The following is a 27,287-nucleotide window of genomic DNA, read 5'->3' as shown; positions in this document are numbered from 1 at the left end:
CCTCAGCAGCCGGCTTTCCACACCTGGGCCGAGAATGCTGGCAGCTTTACCCGCAAAAATAAATTATATATACATATATCATGTATTTTATGTATATATATATGGATATATGTATGTAACCGATTCTCGATTGTCCCCCCCACTGAAAAAAGACATGCCCACTGCACCACTGCTGCAGAGTGGAGCTTTTCTGGACGATCGTGTCCCAGGATTTATGTAACAGTGCAGATCTCTTATGCGGGGTGTAAGAGTTGGAAACAAGATTCGGGGGACGGACGCAGCAGCCTTCAGCGTAGGACGTTCCTTCGCGCCGGGAATGGTAGCTCAGGTGAAAATGCATCTTCCTCAGGGAGGTGAAGTGGCCTACGGGTGGGAGTGGAACGAGGGAGAGGCATCAGTCACTGTCTCTGTGAGTGATGATACTCGATTAGTCCATATGATGCACGGTTTTGCGAGACTGTCAGGTTGTTTCACATCCTCGCCGCGCTTTATTCAAGAAGTGCTCAAATAGTCTTGCTGGGCCAATAAATTGCTGCATTTGCAGCATAATTACAGTTTGAAATCAAACGCAGATTAGTAATCTAATGTCGCACTTAATGTGAATTAATGTAACTGAAATGAAGATTTCATGCATGTTTCCAGAAATGGTGAATCGGCATGATTATGGAGACATAATCATGTCTCCGTTTCTAACATTGGGTGGGCGCTTTTATCCCGCTAATTAATCACGGCTTCTTTGTTTGTCTGCTTTTCATCTTTTTTTTTTTTTCAAAGCTAATCACATTTGTGACGCACGCGGAGGGAGGAGTCTCATTTGCATATGGCGGCCCACCAGTCCAATTAGTTGATAGAAGGAGGTTTTATGACGTCATGGCGTAAACCTTGAAAGACAAAACGTTACGAATGAAGCAAAATACACAGTCTGCCCGATAGACAGGTAGATCTATCATCCCATGTCTTTTTTTTTTTTGTTGTTGTTGTAATTTTTGGTAAAACGCGCGGAACGAAAGTTGTCAAAGGCCAACTGCACACGTGCAAATCGAGCCGAACGTCGCGACAATTCGCGAGGAAAGAGCCTCGAGCGAACCGGACCCGAACCCCGTGACGTAACCGCGTCGCGAGTGGGCAGCGTGAAGAAGTGAACAAAGAGAGAGAGGGAGAGAGAGAGAATCACGTTACGCACGATAGGAACCCCCCCTCTCCGCCTCCCTCCACCCCGAGACAGAGAGAGAGAGAGAGAGACAGAGAGAGGGAGAGAAAAACACGTTACACGCGATAGGAACCCCCCCCACCCCGACAGAGAGAGTGAGAGGGGGAGAGAGAGAGAGAGAGAGAGGGGGTGACATTGATTGGCGGACTCGACGGCACCATCCAGGAGGGAGGCGAGAGCCGCCGCAGAACCCACGTCTCCTTCCCTCTCGCGCAGAACCGGGATCCCGGGTTCGAGCCCGGGGAGCGGAACGCGCGTGCGCGCGCATCCATCGCCAGCCTGCCGGACTCATTGTTCAGCGGACGGAGCGCGGACGCGGACGCAACTTTGTGATCGGGGGGGTCCGGGCGTCCCTCTGGAAGACGGATTTTAAACTCTGACGCCACCCCGCGTTCTGCGGCGCAGTAGGATCTTTATTACCATGATTTATTTATAACATATGCCCCAGTACCGTTATTTGCTCATTTTAGGTTGTTATTTGCTATGCGGCGGTCACACGTCGTTTGATGGTTCCTGTAAAGATATTTTTCATCTATGTTCCTTTCTGTTTCTGAACTGGGAGGAACTGGGTACTGTGGGACCAGAGAGACACCCCATCACCTCCTAAACCAGGGGGCCTCCGCGTTTACCCTCCCAGATTCATCCCCCCTCGTAGTATGTCTGCACTCCGAAAGAAATTTGGGGACGATTATCAGATAGTGACCACCTCCTCCAGCGGCTCTGGGTTCGGCCAGCCCGCGGCCGAGAAGAAGAAGAAGCGGCAGCGCTTCGTGGACAAGAACGGCCGATGCAACGTCCAGCACGGGAACCTGGGCGGAGAGACCAGCAGGTACCTGTCGGACCTCTTCACCACGCTGGTGGACCTCAAATGGCGCTGGAACCTTTTCATCTTCATCCTGACCTACACGGTCGCCTGGCTCTTCATGGCCTCCATGTGGTGGGTCATCGCCTACATCCGGGGGGACCTCAACCAAGCCCACGACGACAAGTACACGCCGTGCGTGGCCAACGTCTACAACTTCCCGTCGGCCTTTCTGTTCTTCATCGAGACGGAGGCCACCATCGGCTACGGCTACCGGTACATCACGGACAAGTGCCCCGAGGGCATCATCCTCTTCCTCTTCCAGTCCATCCTCGGCTCGATCGTCGACGCCTTCCTCATCGGCTGCATGTTCATTAAGATGTCGCAGCCCAAGAAGCGCGCCGAGACGCTGATGTTCAGCGAGCACGCCGCCATCTCCATGCGCGACGGGAAGCTCACCCTGATGTTCAGGGTGGGCAACCTGCGCAACAGCCACATGGTCTCCGCGCAGATCCGCTGCAAGTTGCTCAAAGTAAGTTTCACCACTTCGACGCTCGCTTCGTTAAAAAGTTAAAAGGAAAACGACCTAAACATGTGCGGATGATCGGACACTCCGTGCCAGGTTCGCCCAAATGTCAAACGTGCCGGATAATCACGTGTCACGCATATCACAGTTCATAAAGAGTGTGGTGACAATCCGTTTTTTGGATACAAGCAGACCTATCCTGCGGCTAATGGGATAAAGCACTTTTACTAGCATGCACACACACTCTCACACACATATAAGCATTTTTACAATATTAAAATGTGGTATTAACGTAAAATGTGGTAGCGAGATTTTACGCACACGCACCCGAGGTGAGGACACATTGTCACTGGTGAACTTGTGACTCGGACGAGGGCAGGGTGAGCTATTGATGTTGTTCGAGCACGAATAGCACGTTGTCAGATCGTTCAGGAGGCTCGTTTCTATCTGAACTCGTTCCTTCGCTTCGGCGCATTTTTACGCACGGCGGGAGTTTGTACGAAACGCTGCGTAAACCTTGCGCTGAGCTCCTTCTGCCCTGATGAGAAAATCCCCGTGTTCCCTGGGACCCTTTAAACGAGTTTTGAGACCGGGGCTTTAATTCGATCCACCCCCCTTCCCCACCCATTCACTAGTGATTGATCGCCGTGATTTGCCAACAAATGCTATTCCGGATGAGCGGCGCGCAGTGTTTCACCCGCTGTCTCTCGATCTCTGTGCGCTTCCTCAGTCTCGGCAGACGCCCGAGGGCGAGTTCCTTCCGCTGGATCAGTTGGAGCTCGACGTGGGCTTCAGCACCGGGGCCGACCAGCTGTTTCTCGTGTCGCCGCTCACCATCTGTCACGTGATCGACACCAAAAGCCCCTTCTACGAACTGTCCCAGCGGTCCATGCAGACGGAGCAGTTTGAGATTGTGGTGATCCTGGAAGGGATAGTGGAGACCACTGGTAAGTCTTTGCACCCAAATAGCTATCTCACTCTAAATATACAGTACAGGCCAAAAGTTTGGACACACCTCCTTTATTTTCATAACCATTTACTTTGGTAGATTCTCACTGAAGGCATCAAAACTATGAATGAACACATGTGGAGTTATGTACTTAAAAAAAAGTGGAGACCTGACCTCCACAGTCACTGGACCTGAACCCAGTCGAGAAGGTTTGGGGTGAGCTGGACCAACAAGTGCTAAACACCTCTGGGAACTCCTTCAAGACTGTTGGAGAACCATTTCAGGTGACGACCTCTTGAAGCTCATCGAGAGAATGCCAAGAGTGTGCAAAGCAGTAATCAGAGCAAAGAAACTAGAATATAAAACATGTTTTCAGTTATTTCACCTTTTTTTGTTAAGTACATAACTCCACATGTGTTCATTCATAGTTTTGATGCCTTCAGTGAGAATCTATCAACGTAAATGGTCATGAAAATAAAGAGAACACACTGAATAAGAAGGTGTGTCCAAACTTTTGGCCTGGACTGTGTGTGTATGTACATATAGAAAAATCTTTCTGTGGGAACAACAGTTATAAAAACAAGTTTCACACATGCTTGCTGTCCTAGCCAGAATGTTGTAGTAACCCATAAGTGTCGGTGATCTATTGTTTTCTATTGATCTGCGATCGAGTGCCAGTACTGTAAACACATCAGTCAGTGGCACTAATGAACATGTGCCGAGGAGAGTAGCGTCCTGCTTTCTAAGCGCAATGCTGTTTTTCAGCAAGGTGCCGCTCGTCTCAGGGAGGGCTGCTTTTCTGTAGGCTCTCAAATTCGAGATTAAAACTTCATCTGGGCGGCTTTCAAAATGCAACTGTTCTAGACCAATACGAAGGATTTGTGCATGTGTCAAAAACATAGATGATAAAATCTGTGATTTGTCATTTGTCAGTTGCTTGACACACCAGATGCTGTAACTGGGATGATCGATGATGGACCCAGGCTCATAGGGTGTTTCGGGTCTAAGATCATCAGACACCCCCTTCGGTGTGTGCCCCAGGTGGGCGTGGTCAGCCGTCATCTTGGGTACAAGCAGTGCACAGTGCCATGGCTCGCCTCTTTTCGGCTGTAGCCGGAGGAGCAGCAGTGGTCTTGCAACAAGAAGGCCTGTGAGTTATCTGTGTGGATTGCATGAGGTCCCTCTGTTTTCCCTCCAGTTGCAAAGTTCTCGCACCAAAAAAATCCCCCACAACCCTGATCTGCATAAGCAGGCTCAGATAAATGCACGCGCAGATCAGAGCCCACAAGCTGTAAAACCCATAATTGCAATTCGGTGGTGGGGTTGAGGACATGTTCTCGGCGTCAGGGGCCCATGTTACATATTTAATGCCACGGCGGGTGAAATGCAATCACTCTGCGAGCTGTCGGGGTAAATTAAATGGAGAATTTGCTGATGTCATGCCGACTACTAAAGAGCAGACCTGCTGCTTTGATGAACACGTCGCCTAGGTCTTATATAGAAACTGTCACCAGGCCTCCTGAGAAGCTACCGAAGATGTCTGTCCCTTTGATGCCTTTGCAGCTCCTATTTTAATTAACTCCAGGGCTCGGCAAAAGCAAGCTGTTGTGCAGAGACCACAGGTTTGAATCCCAGCTGTGTCCCCGCACGTCTCCAGGAATTCAGTTGACCGATTGCTTGTGAGGGAAGTGATGGTGTAGAATCCTCGTTGTTGCTACAGGGATCTCGGTTGTGGGTGCTGACTTTTTCCCTTGTGTGGCGATCGTATTTCTGCTGGTTCAGTGGGCCATGCCGTGTCTTTTGAGCAGAAAATGAAAGCTGAGGCATCTCAGATTTAAATAATAATAATTTGCATGATTTGTCGTTTGGTAAAAATTGAAATGGGTCCCAAATATATAAATATATCACCAACAGAATATACTCACAATTAGTGAGTCAACTGTGTTGTGGGTGCTACATATGGCAATGATCATTGAAATTCCTGATACATTTACATTTTACATTTTACATTTACAGCATTTATCAGAGGCCCTTATCCAGTGCGACTTACAATCAGTAGTTACAGGGACAGTCCCCCCTGGAGACACTCAGGGTTAAGTGTTTTGCTCAGGGACACAATGGTAGCAAGTGAGATTCGAACCTGGGTCTTCTGGTTCACAGGCGAGTGTGTTACCCACTAGGCTACTACCACCCCCACCTTATTGATTCTAAATGATATTAAGACATCATATTCTTTACTATTTATACACTATTAATAGCATATAACACTTTATCGTCTAGTGAGTATAGGAGGAAGGAGCAAGGTAAAGTCCATAGCTTGTTTGGCGAGATTTGGTTCTAATCCACAGCTCATCATGTGTTGGTCATGAAATGTCTGCCACAGTAAACGCATTTCTCTCTTATTTGTTGAAGTCACAACCAGTCTAACCGTCATGTTACAGAGACATTTGAATGGCAGCAGGCTTTTTTGCTCCTTGATGTTACACCGGAGCAGTACAGTAATAAATTATTTTTGTTCGGGAACATCAACACTTTCACGGCACATTTCCAGCACCTTCACTCTGTCCTGTGTAGGCTATATATAGAATACCATTTACATGCTCCCAGACAACAATGCATAGATTGTGGTGATTTCCTACTATATCTTCACTGGTTTATGTTCATATTCAGAGTGTAAACAAAGGCTGGTTTCATAAACCCGGCACATGGTGAGAATTTGATATACAGTTAAAGTCTAATCCCCAAGATGCCTCCTTTTCTGGTCACTGTAACTCTGTTTCCATGGCAACCGTTTTTTCCTTCCTCAAGCGTTCAAATTTTTCAGCCAAATAGCTAAACTTGGATTTTGCAGAAATAAAAAAAAAGAACAACATCAGAAGTATTTGTCTGTAGATGTGAGCGTGGGGCCGGATGGTTATGGAGATTATTGGAAGACGCGTGTGAAGTTGGATTGATGGAATCGTCTGATCTGAGGGAGGTGGCTTTGGAGGCGGGGGCTTCACCCTGCCTTTGCATGGCTGGCAGAGCTAGATGTGGCAGAGAGGCTGTGACAAAAGCTGACAGAAGTGTCACCCAGTTTCCAAGTCGAAGCTGTGCCTTTCCAATGGACAAGAAACGGGGAAAAAAATGGCCGTCTTCAAACACGCATGTGCAAGAGCTAATGATTTTCTCACGTTCGCTTAATGCATTATTGACTCTGCGGCAGATTGCAAAGTCTAATATTGACTTTTTTTGAATGGCCCGCATTCCCGCTAAGTGGTATTTAAACACTTCTGCTCTCAGGGAAATCACTGCGGCCATATAGAGACATGCCCGATGGACGCCAAGGAAAAGGTGTTTAACTTTCCCCGTTATGCCCCTTCATTTTTTTTTTATCATTCTAATTTGCTTTATAACAGTCCAATAAACAGCAAGCGTAGGCGTGAAAAAGCCCTGATGAATTACAAGGGTGGCCGAGCGACGAGCCACTGAGCCAGGATCATTAAAATGATTTTCATTTTCATAGAAGTCGAATTACTTTTGGTGCAATTGCATTGCAGATTTTTCCAGTTAATCCAGACACTCTGGGACTCTGTGACCATTGTCATTTCTATACAATAATTATTGTATAGATTGTACGTTACTATGACTTTTCATGATTTATGTTTTAATGTGTGGGTGCATATGGATCTGTAGTATTTCATCTGACATGAGTCCAGCTCAAATTATCCTAATAGGTCCTAGATTTAAGATGGTTTAAGCACACACATGGTTTAATCACAGGGGCAGACAACAGACAGAGTGAAGGTAATACATTTTATAAAAAGTATAACATATGAGATAGGGCTGGGCAATTCATGTCATTTGATTAAAAAAATTACTAGGGCTAGGGCTTGAGATTTGTGCCAGTAGAAGCTGAATTTTAATATATTTGAATCTGAATCGCACAGTTTTGGTATAGCAGTACTATGATTTTAATAATGGAGAATCATTTTAACTCATTAGCGTTAGTGATAAAGGACAAAAACATTTGCTTTATTTGGTTTTATTTGACAGTTATTCAGAGCAAGTAACCAGTTGATGCGTAACACTGGCTGGCACACACTTCTGCCATAGGAAGTTCTACTTTACTGCAACCTGCAGTATTGTCATAAAACATGAAAATGAGCTCTGTTGGGAATCTGCACTCCATTGCTTTTCCATCACGGACCCGCAATAAATTGCAAGTGACTTGTGAGAACTGAAATTGAATTTGGAGAAGCAAATTGCATTACGTGTTTAGGCACCGTCAAAAATGCAGTTTCAATTTCACTAGAATTCAGATTCAAATGAATCCACACAGCTTCAGTTTTAACAATTCAAATTCAGTTTGTGCATTCAGGTTCAACTCAATTCAATTCAAATTCAGTTTTTATTGCCACAAATCTCAACGCATTTAGGGCTGTCAGAATTAAGGGGAATATCAATGATAGATGCAATACCACAAACTACGTAACATGTTAACTGGTGTTACGTTTAATTCACATTCCCATTGCGTGCCGAGTTGGGTGTTTCTGCTTTGCAGGGAGCACAGGAGTGGCAAAGATTGTTGTTTCTCGCACCACAAGCAATGCAAAGCAATCGACCCACAATTCAGTTTGGCTGTGAATGATGTCACCCCCTTTCACAGTGAACCTTATGGCCTGAGCCTTCTTTCTCATACTCGTTTCTCTAATAGCTTTAAATATTATATAATATTCGGTTTTAAAAATGTATGGCAAACATGGTTTTTTATTGCATTAATCGATTTACAGCCCCCTTAAAAACAACATATTGATGTGTGACCTTAACTAGGCTTAGACGTGTTAATTGACCTTGGTACTGTGTCCTCAGCGTAATTTTTATACCGTGGTGCCGTTCAAGTTTTGCCATACTGTCTCGGAAGTCTTCTTTTTATAGCAGCCTTGTTTTTTTGAATGTTTTTGACGGACAACGGTGAGAGCACCGTCAGCAGAGCCGTGCTCATTATTCCGGGCAGTAAGCGCTGCTGTCTGACACCCCAAGCTCCGGCATCTTTTCACTCCGGCCACGGACTTCAGTCAGCGGCAATGTGTCGAAAAGCAGTGACACATCAGCAGAAATCTAAAAATGAGATGGAAATAAACCACTTCTGGGAGCTCTCAGCTGACCTTTTAGGAAAGCGGATACACTTTCGGTGACCGAGTCGCTGTGAATGTGTGCATTAGGGACTTTTTGCAAACTGGAAAAGGTGGAGAAGTGCAGCGGAACCTCAGTTTATTCTCTCATTCACTCCTATTACAAGTTTTTCATGTATTTTTTTTCTCCTGGTGAATGTGCCGGAAATCCTTTTTCGAGACTTTTCGGAGTGAAGTGCTGATCAGGCATGCTGGGATCTATCACCAAACATGGCCGAGCACTTCAGACAAATAGACCTTGTTCCAATTTGATTACATGCTCGCTGGGGCGTGTTAGAAAGACTCTTACCTCGTTTTACCTTTCCAAATATTCAACAACTAATGCGATTGTTGTGCAGCCCTGTTCCAGTAGAGTCACCGTTCCTGCCTCCAGCCATTTCAGAGTGTAAAAATCATACTGCGGAAACTTGAGGAATCGCATGCCTGTTTGCATGAAACGCGAGGTTATGTAGCCCGGAACACATCGTCTGAGGAAGAACAAAGCAGACGGGGGTGGTGTGAAAGGGAAAGATCTCGTCAGAATCTGTCCAGCTCTGCTTAATTCTGGGTATAATTGACGGAATAATATTTCATCTAGTTTCATTATCCTACTTCGTGATGCTGAGAAATGTTGGTCAATGTTGTGATAAATACCGATTTACCAGATAATATAAAACAAATGCTTCATGAGTCTAAATACTATGGAATCGGATCACTGCCATTAATCTATATTTATCAAGTGTAAGAATATAGGTTTACATTTGTATCGTCCAGCTAAATGAATCAGGGGCAAGAGCAAACTTTTTGTCTTATTGCCGGACATGTTGAGCGATGATTATTTTCCTTTATGCCTATGTGGATGTTTCTATTGTATTGAGCAGAAAAAATGCTTTATTGTGATTGGTTAAAAGGACAAATCTCTGATTGGTCAATGCATTTGTGAAACTAAGAATGTCAGGACAATGCCAAACATCAGTCAAGTCTCTCGATGTGTGAATACAGATTCAACAATTCACACAAGTATTTAATTCTAAAAAACATTTTTTTTTGTAAATGAAAAACCTTTGTCAGCATTGTTTTTGACCAAAATAAACATTTTTGGATTTTGGCTTGTGCATGTTTGATTAAAGGCAGTGATCTGATTCCAATGGTAACACATATAGCAAAAAAATAAATACATAGATCATGAAGTTTGTCCTTTCTACATCTATAGATAAACAGTGTTGTGTGTTGGTTAAAGCAACTGCTTTTCTTATTTCTGATTTTAAGTAGGCAATCTGGTAACTTCTCATCAGCATAAAGCCAGTATTAAGTACAGACATGTTGCTCTGACTAAAAAAGAAATTAATTTCATAATCCTAGTTTTATTATTTGTGAAAATTGAAAACAAAAAAAGAAAGAAGACACTTCAGTTTCACTTCCCCCAGTTACCTTGACCTTTTACCAAATAAATGTGTTAATGTTAATGTGCCTGCTAGTGTGTATCCAGCGATATGTGACTCACACACACACACACACACACACACACACACTCCAGTGTGGCTCCATAATTGGAAAGTATGGGGAAAGCGAAATCTGCATTCGGGGGCTATTGAATTTGCATTAGTCATTTACCCATAATGACTCATTATGTTAGTGCTACAATTTGTCCTCATAAAAATGATACAAAGGGAAAACAGCTGCTTCGACTGCATCCAACCAAAAAAAAAAAACAATTTTTTCATCCGCTGCATTTGTTGCTGTGCAGTCCGATGTTTTAACGCGCCCCTCCACGCATGTGGTAGTTCTTCAGAAATGTCTGCTCCATTTGCCGTCGTGCTGAACGAGATGAAAAACACTTGAATATTAACCTGCACTTTGAAGAACCCTGGGCAGATATGAATTTCAAATGCATAAATGAGACGGTGCACATTTGAGTCTAATTAGCCCTTATTTTTTCCCACGCAAGCTTGCATGAAAGCGTTACTTCACAGGACAGAACCATGAGGCGCAGAAACCCCTGTGCATAATGAGTCTTGATCCGCGCATGTCAGTGGTACAACTTGTAAACAAAATGCCTGAGGCATGTGCGTAAATGCATGCACACGAATCAACAGGCAAGATCCAGGATTGTGTTTGCGATTTCAATGTTGTCTGTGTAGCATTAACAAAACGTTTCCTTTTTTTTCTCGTTTTTTTAACCACCATTCTGTCTATAAATGGTTTGATAAACTGCCAAAAACAAGAGGACCCCGTGCACCCTTGCTATAAACGTTTGCCTGGCAAAATGCAAAAATAGACGGAACAAATTCAGCATATTATTAGCATGTCCCATAATACTTAACTGTACGATGCTGCAATATTTATGTGATGCATTTTGGGAATCCATCAGGAATGCATCTGGAGAAATTGTTTTCATTACAGCTGCTTTGCGGTTGTGGCACCAGCATTCAATAAGTGCACAAATGGAAATCATGGAAGATTAATGCATCTGCAAAAGTTTTTTTATATATAAAGGCATGCACAGATGAAGTATTCATACTTGATGTCGTGCAACATGTTTGCTTAGCGGTCACAAATACAGAAGTTAATGCCATTGATCTGCCTCCATTAAGCAAGGTGGCACTTCCTTTGCTCGTAATATGAATTAAGATAAAAAAAAAAAAAAAAACTCTGATGTCTGTGTCTCAGATGGAGTCTTCCAGCCAATTCTCAGCTAGACTGATGTGAAACGTTCAGATTTGTGAGGGAAATGAGCATCCATGGAAAACTGACTGCCTTTTTTTATGGTGGCTTTAATATATTCACTCAGCGGCCACATCCCTTGCTCGCTTTAAAAGTGTCCATTTACAGACTGTCTGCCCGTCTGCTGTTCATTGTTTGCCAACCACCCACAACGGTCTGAAAAAAAATAAGCCCACTGTGACCACATCTGATGTGACCCACTTTACCCATGGTGTAGTGAGTTTTTTGGTTGTCCATCTGTATCCCATGCTTTATCTCAGGAACACCTTGAGGAAATTTCTTCAGATTTGCTGCAGATATTCACACGGAGCAGTTCTTCCTGGGCTAGAAGAGGGTTCTTTCATTTTGGACCTCCGATCCAAACCCAGACCTTGACACAAGCTGTCTCATTGGCCACAGAGGCATCAAACCTGCATCAAAATTCACCTAATGTGCGTGCCTTTGGACTGTGGGAAGAAAAGGCGGCTTGTCGTGAGGCTGGAACCTGGAGTCGTCCCCAACCTCGGAGGAGTGAGGCCACTGTGCTACCCACTGTGCCACCTGTGATTATTACTGGATTTAGAGAAAACAAAAGATTCACTTATGGTGTGTTGTAGTGATTCATCTCATGTCTGGACTTGCAGCAATCGGGATGAAAACAGGAGGCGTTAAGACACTTGAGGCTTTCAAGCCTAGAAATAGTGCGATTGCGTGTGTGTGTGTGTGTGAATGTGTTAATGGCACCAGTCCAGCCGAGCGCACACAGATAGCAGCGGAGGCATGTCCGCGACAAGGCAGGGCCCGTGGAGAGCGTGGCCGTAATTCATTCCGAATGATCTCACCGAGAGTCCGTCCTGGCTCTCACCCTTCCCGTCGCCTGCCAGAGCCCGCCGCTCCACCGGGGGTTAATGCGGGTTCGTCGGGGAAGTCGGGCTGCCGAGCAGGTAAGGCCGGGGGGGGGTCTCCAATTAAGCGCGACGCGCTTCGGGTCAGAGCGCGCCCTGTCACGTCTCCCTCCCCCTCGGAGGCGAAGTTTTACAGCTCCCATTCTGCTGAGTGCTTTCAAGTTCAGAGATTCCTCGCCACGAAACGGCGGGTCTTTATCCTCTGCCGCGTCTATAAATATCTCTCTGTTCGCAGCAGCTGGGGAGCTGCTGCTTGCAGAATTATTCCGCGAAGGGTCTGCGGATGTTCTTCCACATGCAGATGTTGTAGACTCGTGATGCTCAGACCGATGGGCCGAGGGACAGAAATCCTGTGTTTCCCAGGGGCCGGGCCCATCTGTCCAAACTTGGCCAGCATGTACACATTTGTGTACGTATTTTAAGCCCAATTGCCCACATTGTACGTGATGTGCACTTGATTCATGAGATGTAAAAAAAAAAAACAGTCCGCGTATATGTGCATGTGTTTTATTTTTTATATTGTAATTATTTTAGCTGCGTATTGCATCAGTTATAATCATGTTGCCCATGATAATCTGAGATAATCGTTGGGACAAAATGGACCAAGCACACGGGTGTCTTTTTCGATCATGTAAAAGCCAGCGACAGCTCAAGTGAAGAACATTGACGACCTGCTTACAGTTGTTAACCGGGGAAATGGACAATGATCTAAGGATGTGAGTGACATCGTCAAACACCACATAGTGACAATCGATGGGTCAGGGCATCTCCAAATCCCCCCAACGGGTTCCGAGAATGGACAGGGCCACTCATGACAATGGCTCATTGACCCCACTTTAAGATAAAAAAAAAAAATGGTCGAATGCAGGATTATTCGTGATGACAGCACAATATGAGCTACACGACAAAGGTCAATTGCTGGTGACAAGCCTCTTTATGAATAATTCGCATCAAATATTGAAAACCACTTAGCGGCTGAGGCTGTATTGGTGTTACTAACTCAAGTGCAATCGGGGAATTGGCGAATGGTAAGTGTGGACTCAAGAGCAGGCAATCCTCGACGTCCTCGACCTCTTCTCCCACCCCGGGTGCAAATGTCTACGGTAGGCATGCCGACGTCTTAAATGAACGGCACAGAGAGCTGTTTGTCCGCCGGGGTGCGGTGGAAACCGCAGGACGGCACACGTGTGCGGGATGCCATTTCCGCGCGCCTGCCATTTCATGGCTTCCACAGAGTAATTGCACTTGGGAGGAACTCGGCGTAATTGACATCGCCGCGAACGGGCCGCGGCGTCCAGGATTCATTACACCCTCCAGTTGCGCCATGCGCTATCCTCCTGGGGGGAGAGGAGGTAATTGTGTCTTTCGGGATTTGTCACAGGTCTGCTGAAAAGTGATAAATCATAGGCGGTGGTTAACCCGGTGCGAACCCGGTTTTTTTTTTTGGTCGCGGACAGTACATCAGCCAAAATAAATGGCTGTGACGTGCCACCAAAGCTCAGAGGTCTGCAAAAAAACTCAAATGCAACCGGGTAACTGATGCGGCTGGTGTGGAACATGGCTTTATTCAGCGTCTGGATTGTTAAAGCTTTGTGACCATGGCCGCACACGACTGCGTAGACCAATAGTTAACTAAGATGTGTGAATATTGGCCAGGGACCTGTTAAGGAAGTGGCCCCGTAATCAGAAGGTTGCCGGTTCAAATCCCGATCCGCCAAGGTGCCACTGAGGTGCCACTGAGCAAAGCACCGTCCCCACACACTGCTCCCCGGGCGCCTGTCATGTCCCCCCACTGCTCACTCAGGGTGATGGGTTAAATGTAGAGGACAAATTTCACTGTGTGCACCGTGTGCTGTGCTGCTGTGTATCACATGTGACAATCACTTCACTTTACTTTAAATCTATTACTGAAAAACAGTGGTGGCCTAGCGGGTAAGGAAATGGAGCCATATGGACCCACTGAGCAAAGCATCGTCCCCGCACACTTTCTCTGTCCCCTTCAATGGCAATCCCTTCGCTTTCGCATCCCTTTTATAGGACGACCTTCTTACCTTCTTAGACTGACAGTCTGTACGTCGTAATGGACCATACAACTGACCCTATTTTCCAAGTGCATGAGGAGTGTTTGCTAATGCCACAGCACTTATGTCTCCAGGATGTACAGAGATAAACAGATAGAACCAGGACGTTGGAAACGAGGAACTAACCTTGCGTTTGATCCCCCTGCAGACGAACTTTAATGAACAAAGTTCAAAATGGGAGCAGCACACAGAGAAAACGCTCTGGACGATTCACCTCTGCAGTAGACATCTCGTAGACTTCGCCTGAACATGCCGATTTTCAGCACTTGGCGAAGTCGCATATAGAAATGAGGCCGCCCGCGTCGTTGCTGAAAGTTTGAAATATCGTTCATTACGAAGCGACGCCTGAGCATCACAAAGCCCTTTTAGTGGCACAGCAGGCAGGTATTATTTATAGCCCTCCGTCGTCTTCTGCCGTCTCTAAACGCGGGCAATTCGGGAAATAGAATAGTGGTGCACATGCCCTGGCGAACAACGGTGACAGGAAGCACGCAAGCGCTCGCTGAAACAGAGACTCCGCCCCCAGCGCTCCTGTGTTTTTCAGCTTTTCCTTTAGTGTCTGGGTTCCTGGCACTAAGTATTGATCTTGCCCCAGTGTCCCTGAAGTCTGCATTAATCGATTCAGGTTTGAAGGCGCATAGGCTCACAGCCATTTTGTTCTCTGCAGTGGCCTCTGGGGAGATGATCCCAGGGGCACGAGGGAGTCACAGCGTTTCTGCTCTAATGGCTAGATGGACACCAAAGCCTGTTTGGAATAAAGGTTGCCTCGCTCCAAACACCACTTTGTTTTATCTATCGCGGTGGAGCTTGGGATTTCCGTGCCACGGCCAGATCTCAAGGCTAATTTTACAGTTAATACTACGTAGGGGAACGTTTTGCTTCTTCTGGGGATGTAGTTTGTGATGATTGAGTCTGGAAAGTTAGGAATTTATGAATCCAAGAAGATAACTGAATGGCACATTACTTATGTAAAGAAGTGTCGCTAAACATTATCACCTGCTGACTTCCCCACCTTCATGAATGGAAAGAAAGGAAACAAACTCTCCTACAGCTTCTCAGATCTGCTCAGCACTTTTCTTTACAAGCACTGTCGGGTCTTGCACAGTCATAATCGACATGAAATATGCTTAAATGTTCTGATTTCAAACACGTTGAACATGCTGTAGCCATGCTGTGGGTCTTCTTATCATAAATATCTGGAGGACGCACTGTTCATCCTCATACATTCACTAAAGAACAGCCATGCCGATAGTCAACTCTGGATTAGACTCCCACAGCAAAATTCTTCCCTTATAAAATATGTATAACAATAAGCAAATACTTTCCATGAGAACGTCAAGATTGCATTTAGCTTATTTATAGCACAAAGTGGACAAAGTATTCAATACCCTTATTGGGAAATTTGACATTTGAGACATCCTGACCTGATTTAACATGTCTTATGAAGCCTAAATCCACTCAATGCAATGAAAAATCTAAAAGATTGCCATTCATTATCTATTATATTTCATATTGTATTTTGTGCAATTCTTTTTCACTCCCACTAAGAATCAAGCGATGGCAAAAAAAAAAAAATTAAAAACCAATGGAGCTCCAGTAATTAGAATCTGTTTGCTATTGTTCTCCTGTTCTGGTGTTGCTTCACCCTTCCTCTCTTCTCCCTCCCATCACACCCACATTCCTCGGCTTGCTCCGGTGCGTCCGTAGTCCCTGCCCTGTCTCTCACCCCGCTCGGGCCACCGCCGCAGCACCACCCCCACCCTCAGCACTTCATTTCCACACCACGCCGTTTTTGTCTCGGGCTATGGATTTCTCCGGCCCACGACTCCAAGGGCTGTGGGGAAGGGATATGTCCATTTTCTAATTGAATGATGACCAGGTCACAATTGTAGGTGTCTACATTTGATTGTTTCTATAGCAACATTAAACGTGTGGTTTGTGCATGGCTGACTGAAATCACTAGGGGCAAAATGACCATCTCCCTCCTCATTATATACTTATTCCAATTATCGTTTGCAGTAATTCTAGCGTGTGTTTTTATTTTTTTCCAAAACACTAGATTTTTTTTGCCAGCTTCACCTTCCCTCTCCTCTGCCATCTTGCTTTGTGCGACTTTTTAATATTTCATTTCGCCAAGGCCGAAATGACTCAAGGCACGGTGTTTTTTTTTTCTACGGCTACTGCACTGAAGGCTTTACCACAAGGCTGAACCTTATTTCAGACCTTTGTTGTTTGTGCAGGTTCTGCCATTGTCCAGATTTCTTTTCTTATTTATGACACCTTCGCTGTGTTGACATCTAAGGGGGGGTGTCAGGGAGAGGTAATGTTCATAAATATCTGTGTATGTGTGTGAGAGAGTCAGTGTGGGCTACATGGGCTGCTGGCACAGTCAATCTGAAAAGATTACGTGGCTCCCTGGGAGCCAGCAGTGACTGATGAGTGACTGATTAGCCTTTTGGAGCTCAGATGGGGGTTAATCCACATCACATCCTTCACCAGTACTGACATGCAGACCCCTGTGCATTTAAATGCACTTAAGTGCATTTGTATGCAAATTAATAGAAGCAAAATTGATCCTAAGTGGAGTATTACCTAGGGGGCAGTAATAAAAAAGTGGAATCCTAACCGAAGGGTTGTGGGTTCAAATGTCACTGAGGTACTGCTCCCTGGGTCCCGTCCCCACACACTGCTCTGCGGGCGCCTTTCATGGCTGCCCACTAATCACTAAAGGTGATGGTTAAATACACAGGACACATTTCGTCACCGTGTGCTTTGCTTGCTGTGTATCACAATGACAAAAACACACTTTCAGATTGTATACCTAAGACCTGTCAGTTAACCCATGCATGTACAAATATTGCACACATGCTTTTATATTATGCCTAAGGTATGCCACCTCTATATACCCGTATTAATTATCTGCTCAAAAAAAATCGTTTGGACTTCTAGATGATTCTATCAGTAATATAGACACAACGACACTCATGATATAGTTTAGTATTAGCTTTAGATTCAGTTCCATTTACACTGCAGCTGTTGACATTGTTGCTAAGCAACAACATCATCCAGTCAGCAGATCGCAATGTAAAGAAGAAGCTCATTAAACTGTAAATCTGTCGTCTTGTGAAAACAAGTTAAATAAGGAATGATATTTACAGAGATGTGGCCCTGGTAATGCCTCTCGGCCAATCACAGTGAAAGGTTGGAGATAATTTGTTAGAAGTAAGGGATAGCGTTCAACACAAAAACACAATGTGAGACCTGTAACCAGTCATTGACAAAATTAAAAACAAACGAAAAAACCTGTCTAAACCCAGACTTGCTGCTCTTTCAGCATGTTACTATGGTTACACAGTATAGTCCACCACTTTATGGCAACGCATTCTTTTGGTGATTATACATGGCTGCCACTGCCTGGGCAATGTGTGGCTATAACTAGCCAATGAGATTGGAGAATTGATGGAATATGCACAGTACAGAGCCATACTGTACACTCTGGAGAGCCTACAGTCTCAGTGCCAGCACCCTTGCCTAGATGCCATGGAAATGCTGCCAGTCTCCTTTCTTTCTATTGTTCTCATCCCATACAAATGCCGCCCTAACTTCCATTGTCTTGTAAGCGTGGAGAGTGATCCACCCCACAATGCCTTCTTGAAACATTTATGCAAGTGCTTGTCATCCATTTTGTAAATTGTGTATGTTCCAGACGCGATTTGCACCAGGTGGGGAAGATATTTACCAGCCGCATCCTTGTCACATCCTCCTACATCACTGTCTCCTGTAATGACGGCATGAGCGCTGCCTCCAGTTGATAAAACATATTCATCAGGTACTGAACTAATTTGTCCACTGAACCAATTCATCTTTTCCATGCCATGGCGGCGCCATGATGTTAGGTCCAGTGCCCATGCTCTATGTAAGCAGTGGGCTCTCCAGAACATTTTGGATCATTTACTGTCATGTTGCACCGTCTGTCCTTGCTCAGTTCATTTATTATCCTGTTAAGTCTCAAAATGAAGAAGATGCAGAAGATGCAACCAAACAAAAGAAATAAGAAAGGACTGCTGTGGTGGTTGTTGGTTGAATGCAATTTTTCTGTCCAGTTGGGCAGACTGGGAGCTTGACTGTGTTTGCATGGCCCCACAAGTATAAATGCCCTTCATTCTTGCCCAGACTTGGCCTGTCCTCCATCTGCCTACCAGGCAATATTGTTTGAAGTCACCCCACGCAAACAAGACAACCATTGAGCCACACAAGTTCTCAATACATTGCAACAGACAATTGTCAGTCAGTATTCTGCAACTGCACTTTTTACACAATGTTGACACGTGGGGATTGAAAGAACAGTCATAATGATGTCCAATGAAGTTGGGAGTGTTGTAGGAACAAATGCTTTCTTAGGTGTAAATACGTTACTTTGGGGAGAATCATAATGGCGCATTATGTTCTCTATGTATGTTCATTTTCTTTTTTGGCTTCAGGAGTGTGATGCTACATATTCATGTTGTAAGCTTTGGTCTCCATAGAGATTTTGTTATAATCAAGTGTAACTTTTGAATATTTTAAACGCTGTTGTTTTCATGTAAAATGTGGTATTTGGTGTTAAATCGGTGGAACACCTTATCATACATTTGTCACAGCAGAGCTGTGATCTTGTTGGTGGATGAAACTGTAACCCCATATGACAAACACAGTTTTTATTGTAAATAATGTAATACGGCTCCATTTTAAAATGTAAGAATGCCCTTAATCATCTTAGATTTGCAGTCTATAATCAATAAAACTCAGTAGTGATACAAATAGCTTATTATTCATAAATCATTATTATTATTAATACATTTTAAGCAGCTTGCTAGTAGTGTGACTCACCTTTACATTTCCATTTATAGCATTTGGTAAATGCTCTTATCCAGTGTGACATACATAACAGCTTTAAGATGTCTATCATTGTAGTCCCTCATTTGGCTCACTAGGACCCTTTGGGGTTGTTTAAATGGTCTCATGACATGAAAATGTCACTTTGTGAGATTATTTAACATTAATACGAGCTCCCCCAGCCTTTCTATGGTCCTGCAGTGGCTAGAAATGGCGATAGGTGTAAAGAGTGCTTTGGTCATTCTGCTTCGCTGTTCAGAGAGCGGCAGTTCAGATGGTTGGACCTGGAATTTGTCCCCTTGTGATGTCATAAGGGGAAAGGTTACCTCCCATTTCTCATGCTTTTTCTGCCCAGAGAATTTTCCACCGCTCCCCTAAAACAATTTCTCCACTGACAGTGATGGCTTCCAAACATGTGAAGGAATGCAGGGGCTCGGATTTGATGTAAAAATGAGCACAAATATATTTTAGTTCCGTCACGTGAGAAAAAACACCGGCACGACTTTCTGTCTGCAGCAAACATGGTTGTGGTTGGTGAATGGTGTTGATGACGTAATTTCCGCGAATGTCCACTCAACCTCTATAGGTCGCTCTCTTCCTCGCCCCGCCTTTCTCCTCTTTAGTACTTAAAGCTACAGACGTCCTGGGAAAATCTCATTGTGGGACTGGATCAAAGGCTAAAAAGAGACCTCAGATACAGTATTAGGGGACCACTAAGATCTATATAAAAGCAAAAAAATTTCATGTTAGTGGACGTTTAAGTATCGTTTAAAAGATTAACTTGTATAAAAATAAATTGGATCCCTGGGGGGGGGTTGGGGGGGACAAGACGCCGCACGGGGAGTGGGCACTGGAAGAGGATGACCAGAGGCGCTTGGCCTGAGGGAGGGAGGCAGAAGGTGAGTGGGAACGGGAGTGGGACAGAGGACGTGCCGCAGCGTGGCACGAGGGGAAGGAGGCGCGTTGAGAAGCGGGGAAGTAGACGAGGGGATCAGGCTGGGGTGGACCAGGGCAGAGGAGAACAGGAAGACGGCTGGCTTGAGGACGGTCTGGGAGCATGGTTCGGATGGGGGGGGACGTCTTGGGTGGCACAGGCAGACTCTGTTGCTTGTCTATGGGTTGCAAGAAGGTGGGGCAGCATACAGGTATCGCCTTAGCAAAAGGGGGCAGGCAAACTCAAGGTCGAGGGCAGGCAAAGGTCGCGGTCAAAAAGGCAGGATCAAAAGTGCTAGAAAGAAGGCTAGCGTCTCTGAGAAGGTAATTCGCGGACAGCGTCCCACCTGGCCACCTGACTTTTATACTGGACGCTGACCCCCCTCACTTCTGCTTCCGGGTCGCTGTGTCCCTGGCTGATCTTGCTCCCTCTGGTGGGCTGGAGGTGGTACGTTGGCCGTGACAGTGCTAGTTAAGCTGAGGGCCAGTGGTGGCCTAGTGGTTAAGGAAGTTGCCGGCAAGCTACCACTGAGGTGCCACTGAGCAAAGGACTGCAGTGTTTCACAATGACAATCACTTCACATTCACTTCACTTTAATAATAATACTAAAAAGGGAAGTAATGCTAATTATTTCTGCACTATTTAGACTAAAACTTAAAGACAATGACGTTGAAAACATTCGGTCTTAATTGAAAATTGTGCACTTCTTTAAATGTAACTTCACAACTGAAAAATATATACCAATAAACAAAAGTAAAAATACACTACTCACAATAAGTTAGGGAGTTCTTTTCCTATTTGCTCTGAAATTAAAATGAAATAAGTAAAAGTTCCCTTTGATATTACTAATAATGTATGAAAAGAAACACCATTTTCATTAGTTTAATATTTATTCCCCCAAAAGTTCAGGCAATAACAGGGACAGCCCCAAATAACAAAAATTGACGATGTCAGTAGCGGGTGTTTCCGCCATTTGCCGCAATGACGGCTTGACAGCGACGTCTTGTGCTCCTCACCAGCCTCATGATGTTGTTCTGAGGCAATGCGTTCCACTCTTCCACAAGTGCTACACGCAGTTCTGCCAGGTCACATGGTACGATTATTCAGTCTCTGCTTCAACTGGTCCCACTTGTGCTGAATGGGGTTCAGGTCAGGGGACATTGATGGCCAGACCATATGAGGCACTCCAACTTCCTGAATTCGAGCTGTGACAATTCTGCCACGATGTGGGGGAGCATTGTCATCCATGAACAGAAAGTTGGGGGGGGTGCTGGCGGAATTGGGGGATGAGGATTGGTTCTATGATGTCTCTGAGGTAAGAGGGTACAGTGACTGAGCCATGTACAATAACCAAATCTGTTTTGCGCTGACTGGGGATGCCTAACCAGACCGTTGCACCTCCTCCACCAAAGCAAACCCTGGGGACCATGTTGACCTCAGCGTATTGCTCACCTCGCCTTCTTCTCCAGCAACGCTGACGACCATCATTTCTGTGCAAGGTGACCCGACACCCGATGGTAGACCACTGCTGTATTGTCCAGGTCCACCAAAGCGGTACCCTAGTATTCCTCACATCTCGTAAAGGGGCCTGCAGTTGTGTGGCAGTTGCGTAACAGTGTCTGAGTGCATAGGTCCTTAGGACCTATGTTGGCACTTGCCATTCGGGGACAGCATGATACAAATGACCCCTCCCTCCTGGCGCTTGGCCTCAATTGGTTTCTCGACCCTAATTCCCAATGGGCTGAGGCTGCCTCACACACGGCGCCACATTTCCATATGCCCAAGGCGCTCACAACCTATAAAGCAGAAATTATTTGTGGAATACCCAGGCCGTGGTGAATGTTCAGTGGCTGGCATCTGTGGCTCTCATGCTCGGTTACCGATGCGATGCCTCCTAACCTTGAGAACCCGGTTTGAGCGCTTGGCCATTTGATGCAGGAACCGCTGCCGAAAAGTGATACAAAACTTTCCTGACTGGCAGTTAATTACATGCACAATGATTCATTTAATATTGCTCCGGAATTGTTATAAAGTAATTATAATATTTGATATTTGCATCCCAAAGCCACTTAGAGCTTAATGGATTTGAATGGAGCGTTAAACAACATGAGGGCCTCCAGCTTGTAACAGCTTTTATAGTCGTTGAAAAAGAAGATTAAAACATGGCAAATTTAATGTGCTGCCATATTTAGGAATGGATCTGAAAGAAATGCTATAAATAAATCAGCTATATAATTCTATTAGCCTAAACTCCCAATTTTATATGAGCCATGTGACGGTAGAGATTGTAGTGCTGCCACTGTAGTACTGGGATGGCAGCTGTTTCACTCTCAATCCCAAAGATATCCAGAACGTGAAATCTTAATGTGGTCGGCATAAACATGTGGCGATGAATTGCCTGGTTTGAATTAAAAACTGACCCAGCCGAAAGGCCGGGGAACTGTTGCCGCTGAAAATTACCCTTCAAACTCATTTAGGCGCTTGACGCTCAGCAGTGCTGAGTGAGTGCGCGAACGGGTCGAGCAGTGGAGTCAGGTGTCAGCGTTCCAGCCGTGCTGAGCGACTCGCTCTGCTCAAGTTGTTCTCATTGTTCAACTGGCAAGCGCAATACCCATGTAGTTTTAGAACCGTGCATAGCAAAGCTGTCTTGCAAAAAGGCGTGGTCCCCACAGTTCAAAAAGCATACAGGTCCGGTGAAACGGTGAAGCAAAACTAGGGGAGGCCTTAAATAGCTCCCTTTTTGCCATCTTCTTGTTGTAGTGGCTTTGTGAGGTTAAAGGATGGACAAGATTGAGCAGCAGCAGATTAAATGCTCCCTGTCGCCACTGCCTGCTCGCGGTTCATGCGGGGCGATAATGAGTTCGTCCACATCAAGCAGAAAGTAATCTGTGTTTTTTACCGCATGGCCTGCAACTGAAGTATTTAAATTGGCAGCTCTTTCTGTTTCAATGTAGGCAGAATTAAAGCCCTTGGAGACCACATGGGGGCGATATAAAATCTACAGTCCATGGCTACTAAGTTTCCTTGCTAACTCCTGCTGACCACTTAGAACCCTGAAAAAGTTGTGAATATACAGAAAAAATTATCTGCAGTTTTGATTGATTTTGATTGTTATAAAACTTTTTGCGAAATTGATATTTGTACCAGGAATTGAGCACAATGATGATTGGATCAGTCATTGATCATCTACATCCTCTTTTCACTGTGAAAATAAAGAATCCTTGTTTACGTCATTTGCTCTAATCCCCGAGTGAAAGTGGGTAATATCGCTCCAAAAATGGGGCTTTGATGACTTTTCTCTCTCTGGTAAATGTGTGTGACGCCGCTGGCCCTGCGCAGAATTGGATCTGGAGATTTATTTTTTTTTGTTGGTTTGCTTCAAAGCGAGAGTGATTGATGACACCAGCGTAGCATTCGAGATTACGGCGCAGGACCTGCTACTCAGATCCTGCACAGGACTCCAGTGGGAAAATATTTAGATTGATTTCGTAATTAGTGGGGTAAACAGATTCACGTGCGTAGATGATTAATCAGCAGCGTCTGCTCTTCTCTGATGGATCGGACTTGTTTTGTCTCAACAGGCATGACGTGTCAAGCCCGGACGTCGTACACCGAAGACGAGGTCCTCTGGGGACATCGCTTCTTCCCAGTCATCTCCCTGGAGGAGGGATTCTTCAAAGTAGACTACTCCCAGTTCCATGCCACCTTCGAGGTCCCCACGCCACCATACAGTGTGAAGGAGCAGGAGGAGGCGCTGCTCATGTCCTCGCCACTCATGGCGCCGTCCCTGTGCAACAGCAGGGAGAGGAACAGCTCCCTGGACTGCCTGGAGATGCTGGAGGACGCGGAGAGCACCACCAAGCTCCCCGCCAAGCTGCAGAAGATGACGGGGCGGGACGGGTTGCCGCGGAAACTGCTGCGGATGAGCAGCACCACGTCGGAGATGACCTACAGCCTGGGCGACCTGCCCATGAAGCTGCAGCGAATCAGCTCCGTGCCCGGCGTGTCGGAGGAGAAGCAGCTGGGGCCAAAGGGAACCAAGATCGGCGCTGAGCCCATCAGCCAGTCGGTGGCGGACCTCCCGCCCAAACTGCAGAGGCTGGCTGGCAGCGGGGGAGGGGGCCGCATGGAGGGCCACCTGCCCCCGAAACTGCGGAAGATGAACTCGGACCGTTTCACGTGAAGAACTGCTCCCAACTCCAGTCACTCCTTAGCTGTGCAGAAGGACTATCCCGAGAAATATGGCCCATTTGGCCATATAAACCTTTATAGAAATTTGGGCAATTTCAATGCGGCAGACTTTTGTTGCCGTCTGTGTACACAATCGTGCAGAGGAACCGACCATTTCTGTACAATTGCAATCTGGCATGTATGAAACGAGTGCATGTTACTAGGGTTCTGCTCTTACTTTGTTCTGGCATGCCTTGTTTGTATATATACTCGACCATGGAGATTATTATTATACGTAGTGACCGCACTTCTGCCAAGGAAACTGGAACTGGAAAAAGAAAATATTCCAAGCCATACGGGTTTGCGGCCGAAAAGTTTTTTTTTTTTTTTATTGTTTATTTTATAGTTTCTTATATGCATGTTACTCTAAAATAGCTTAGATGGACGAAAAAGCTAATAGGGCAGAAATGTTTAGCCTTATATATGACCATGCTTTAACATTTTATTTGTTTAATATTTATTTGTTCATTTTTATCAGTGAAATAATGTGAACATGTAGAAGTCTCTTAAGCCTATATATACAGTAAACCAGTTCACGATATATATATAAGTGATAAAAAAAAAAACATAGAGTAAGTTCCACTCTGCATAATTGTCTCTAGCGGTTAATGATTAAAACACTTAACCTTGTGCATTACTTGGAATATAAATGCCACCGTTTGTCAGGCAGCACTTTGGTAGATGCTCATGTCTTCTATTGACCTTATTTACTGTTTCAGCAACCGTATTACCAATAGAAGATGGGGAAAAAAAGGCACAGGAAATTAAATAATCCACAAGATATTTCATCTTTAAAAATAGCAATAATGAGATTATAATGAATATCTAGACATAGACGTGCACTGTCAGGGTGCCTAATATGTATTCATATTTTAACCTCCTTAGGTTTAATGGGATCAGCAGCTTTCATCTGTTGGCTTGTAAATCTTTCATTTGGGAGGGTTATCACTCACCTACGTGTTATAACTTACTTTTTTTTGGTGTTTGGCCAAACAATGTTTTATTTATTTATTATGATTTATTCTCCGTGAAAAGGGTTGCCAACGCGCTTCACCTACAAACCACTTTTTATTTGTATTATTATTATTTTCATCGTAGCTAGACACTTGACGTTTTGTTGGTGCAAGGATAATTTTGAATTTTTTGAATGTTCAATTTAGGCTCCAGTTTCCAAAACCTTCAACAGGACATCTTAAGCAGGACAACGAGATGGATCGGGCCTATTAGCCACCCTGAGTGCTTTTATCCTCTGAAGTCTAAATCCGGCTAATGCACCTTGGCCGAGCGCTTCTCTCCCCACAGCCAATTCGTTTCTATCACCAAGGAGATCTTTGCACCCGGCTCCAGTTTTTCTGCCGTTATCAGCTGTGTTGAGGAAAGCGATGCATGCTGGGAGAGTGACAGACATTGGAAGCTGCAATACTGGGTCCCAATTCACCATAGCCACCATATGTCACATCTTTTTTTTTTTTTTTTTTTTTTTTGAAAAAAAGCCATAGATTTATTTCCCTATGATCTCATAGCAAACAAGGCCTTCTGTCGTTTCTGTTGTTGCTACTCCTGTTTTTTCTCTCGTTTCTGGTGTAAAAGACCGTAAATGAGGTCGCTGCCACAGCTGGACTGTGGGTAGTTTCAACAAGCACAAGGTTTGACTGCGTGACCAGCTTGTAGCTCATTAAGAAAGGGAATCGGTGCGAAGTGATACATCCGCAGCAGGGTAAAATCAGCTTGACCACTGGTTTGGGGAGTATTACTGCGTGAGTAATTGAGCTCTGCCACCGATTTTTTTGGGGGTACTAGACCCGCGAGCACGAGTCCTGCCTGCTGCTGTAGCTGAGGTGTATATGGAGGGGGACCTGTAACTGTACTATTCCAAATAAACCTGTTTATTCTCTCTTCCTATGTGTAGTTACTTGCACTTTTCATACTTACACTTTGGTATTCAATGACACTTAAAACGAATATGACAGCGATTCGCGTGACTTTAATTATGCACTGATTAGCCAGATAAGTGTGCAAATGCAACAACAAGTCAGCAAGGCCAGAAGCTCCACACGGACCCAACCTTCCTCCATCTGTTTTTTTTTTTTTTTTTCACTTTTGAATGACAAATGCGCTTTCTCTCGGCCATTTGCAATTGTAATTTCTTTGTTTCGGTGAGGGCCATCAGAAAGGGAAGGCATGCGTTTTGCTAAATTTAGACTGTTGACGGACGTGGGTCCACTGTTTGCTCACTTCCCGGTATTGGTGAATGACAGATGAACTGGCGCAGTGTGAATGCTGAGCAGCGGTGCTGCTAATGCCCTGATTCCATTTCCCCCCTGCACTGTATGTAGCTTGTGTGGGGCCGTCCTTGAAGCCCACGGCCAAATCGGAGTTTGAGAAATGTGCGAAAATAGCTTAGATCCAAATATTAATGGCTTCCTTGAGAATTTGTCTGCCCTAGCTTTTAACCCGGTATTTATTTCAGGCCACTTCCAAGCCTGTTTTTTATATTTACATAGTGCATGACTGAATGCTGTTGTTTATTTATATATAATTGCATTTGATTGGATTTAATCAAATAAATACAAAAAAACTGACCGAAAAATCAGTATTTTTACTAACTTTTTTCAAGTATTAATCATATTAGAAAACAGATGTTCATAAACCTGCTGCATTAATAATAAAATATAAATTGCTGCAATATTTAACCTGCATGCAGAAAAAAAAATCAGCCATCCCCTGATGCTGCCGTTAAGCAGAAGTATATCACCAATTTCTGTGTATATGTGAAATAGCAAAGTTTCACCCAACGAGGGCTGAGCGGTTGGCGGCGCATCAGTGAACAGATGTTCACTGGAATTAAATGAAATGCATTCCAAAAACCATTGAAACTAGGATGAGTAGCAAGGCCTGACCCAAACCATATACCATTGA

General features: G+C 44.9%; 1 protein-coding gene across 1 annotated transcript; it reads left to right on the top strand.

The window, feature by feature from the left end:
- The first annotated feature begins 1,257 nt into the window (after positions 1–1,257).
- On the top strand, positions 1,258–25,348 carry LOC114796750 (G protein-activated inward rectifier potassium channel 1). Its single transcript, XM_028991232.1, has 3 exons — positions 1,258–2,544; positions 3,269–3,485; positions 23,720–25,348. Exons 1-3 carry the CDS (start codon positions 1,867–1,869, stop codon positions 24,319–24,321), a joined length of 1,497 nt encoding a protein of 498 aa, XP_028847065.1. The 5' UTR covers positions 1,258–1,866; the 3' UTR covers positions 24,322–25,348.
- The last annotated feature ends 1,939 nt before the right edge of the window (positions 25,349–27,287 follow it).

This window comes from Denticeps clupeoides, chromosome 9 (assembly GCF_900700375.1).
Source record: "Denticeps clupeoides chromosome 9, fDenClu1.1, whole genome shotgun sequence".
Lineage (NCBI taxonomy): Eukaryota > Metazoa > Chordata > Actinopteri > Clupeiformes > Denticipitidae > Denticeps > Denticeps clupeoides.
The sequence above is the reverse complement of the archived record's forward strand: the minus strand, read 5'-3'. Positions and strand labels throughout refer to the sequence as shown.

Excerpts from the sequence above, each read along its gene's own strand:
- LOC114796750 (XM_028991232.1), top strand. The coding sequence starts at position 1,867 with ATGTCTGCACTCCGAAAGAAATTTGGGGACGATTATCAGATAGTGACC. Across the intron at positions 2,545-3,268 it reads TCCGCTGCAAGTTGCTCAAA|TCTCGGCAGACGCCCGAGGG; the intron begins GTAAGTTTCACC and ends GCGCTTCCTCAG. Across the intron at positions 3,486-23,719 it reads AGGGATAGTGGAGACCACTG|GCATGACGTGTCAAGCCCGG; the intron begins GTAAGTCTTTGC and ends TTGTCTCAACAG.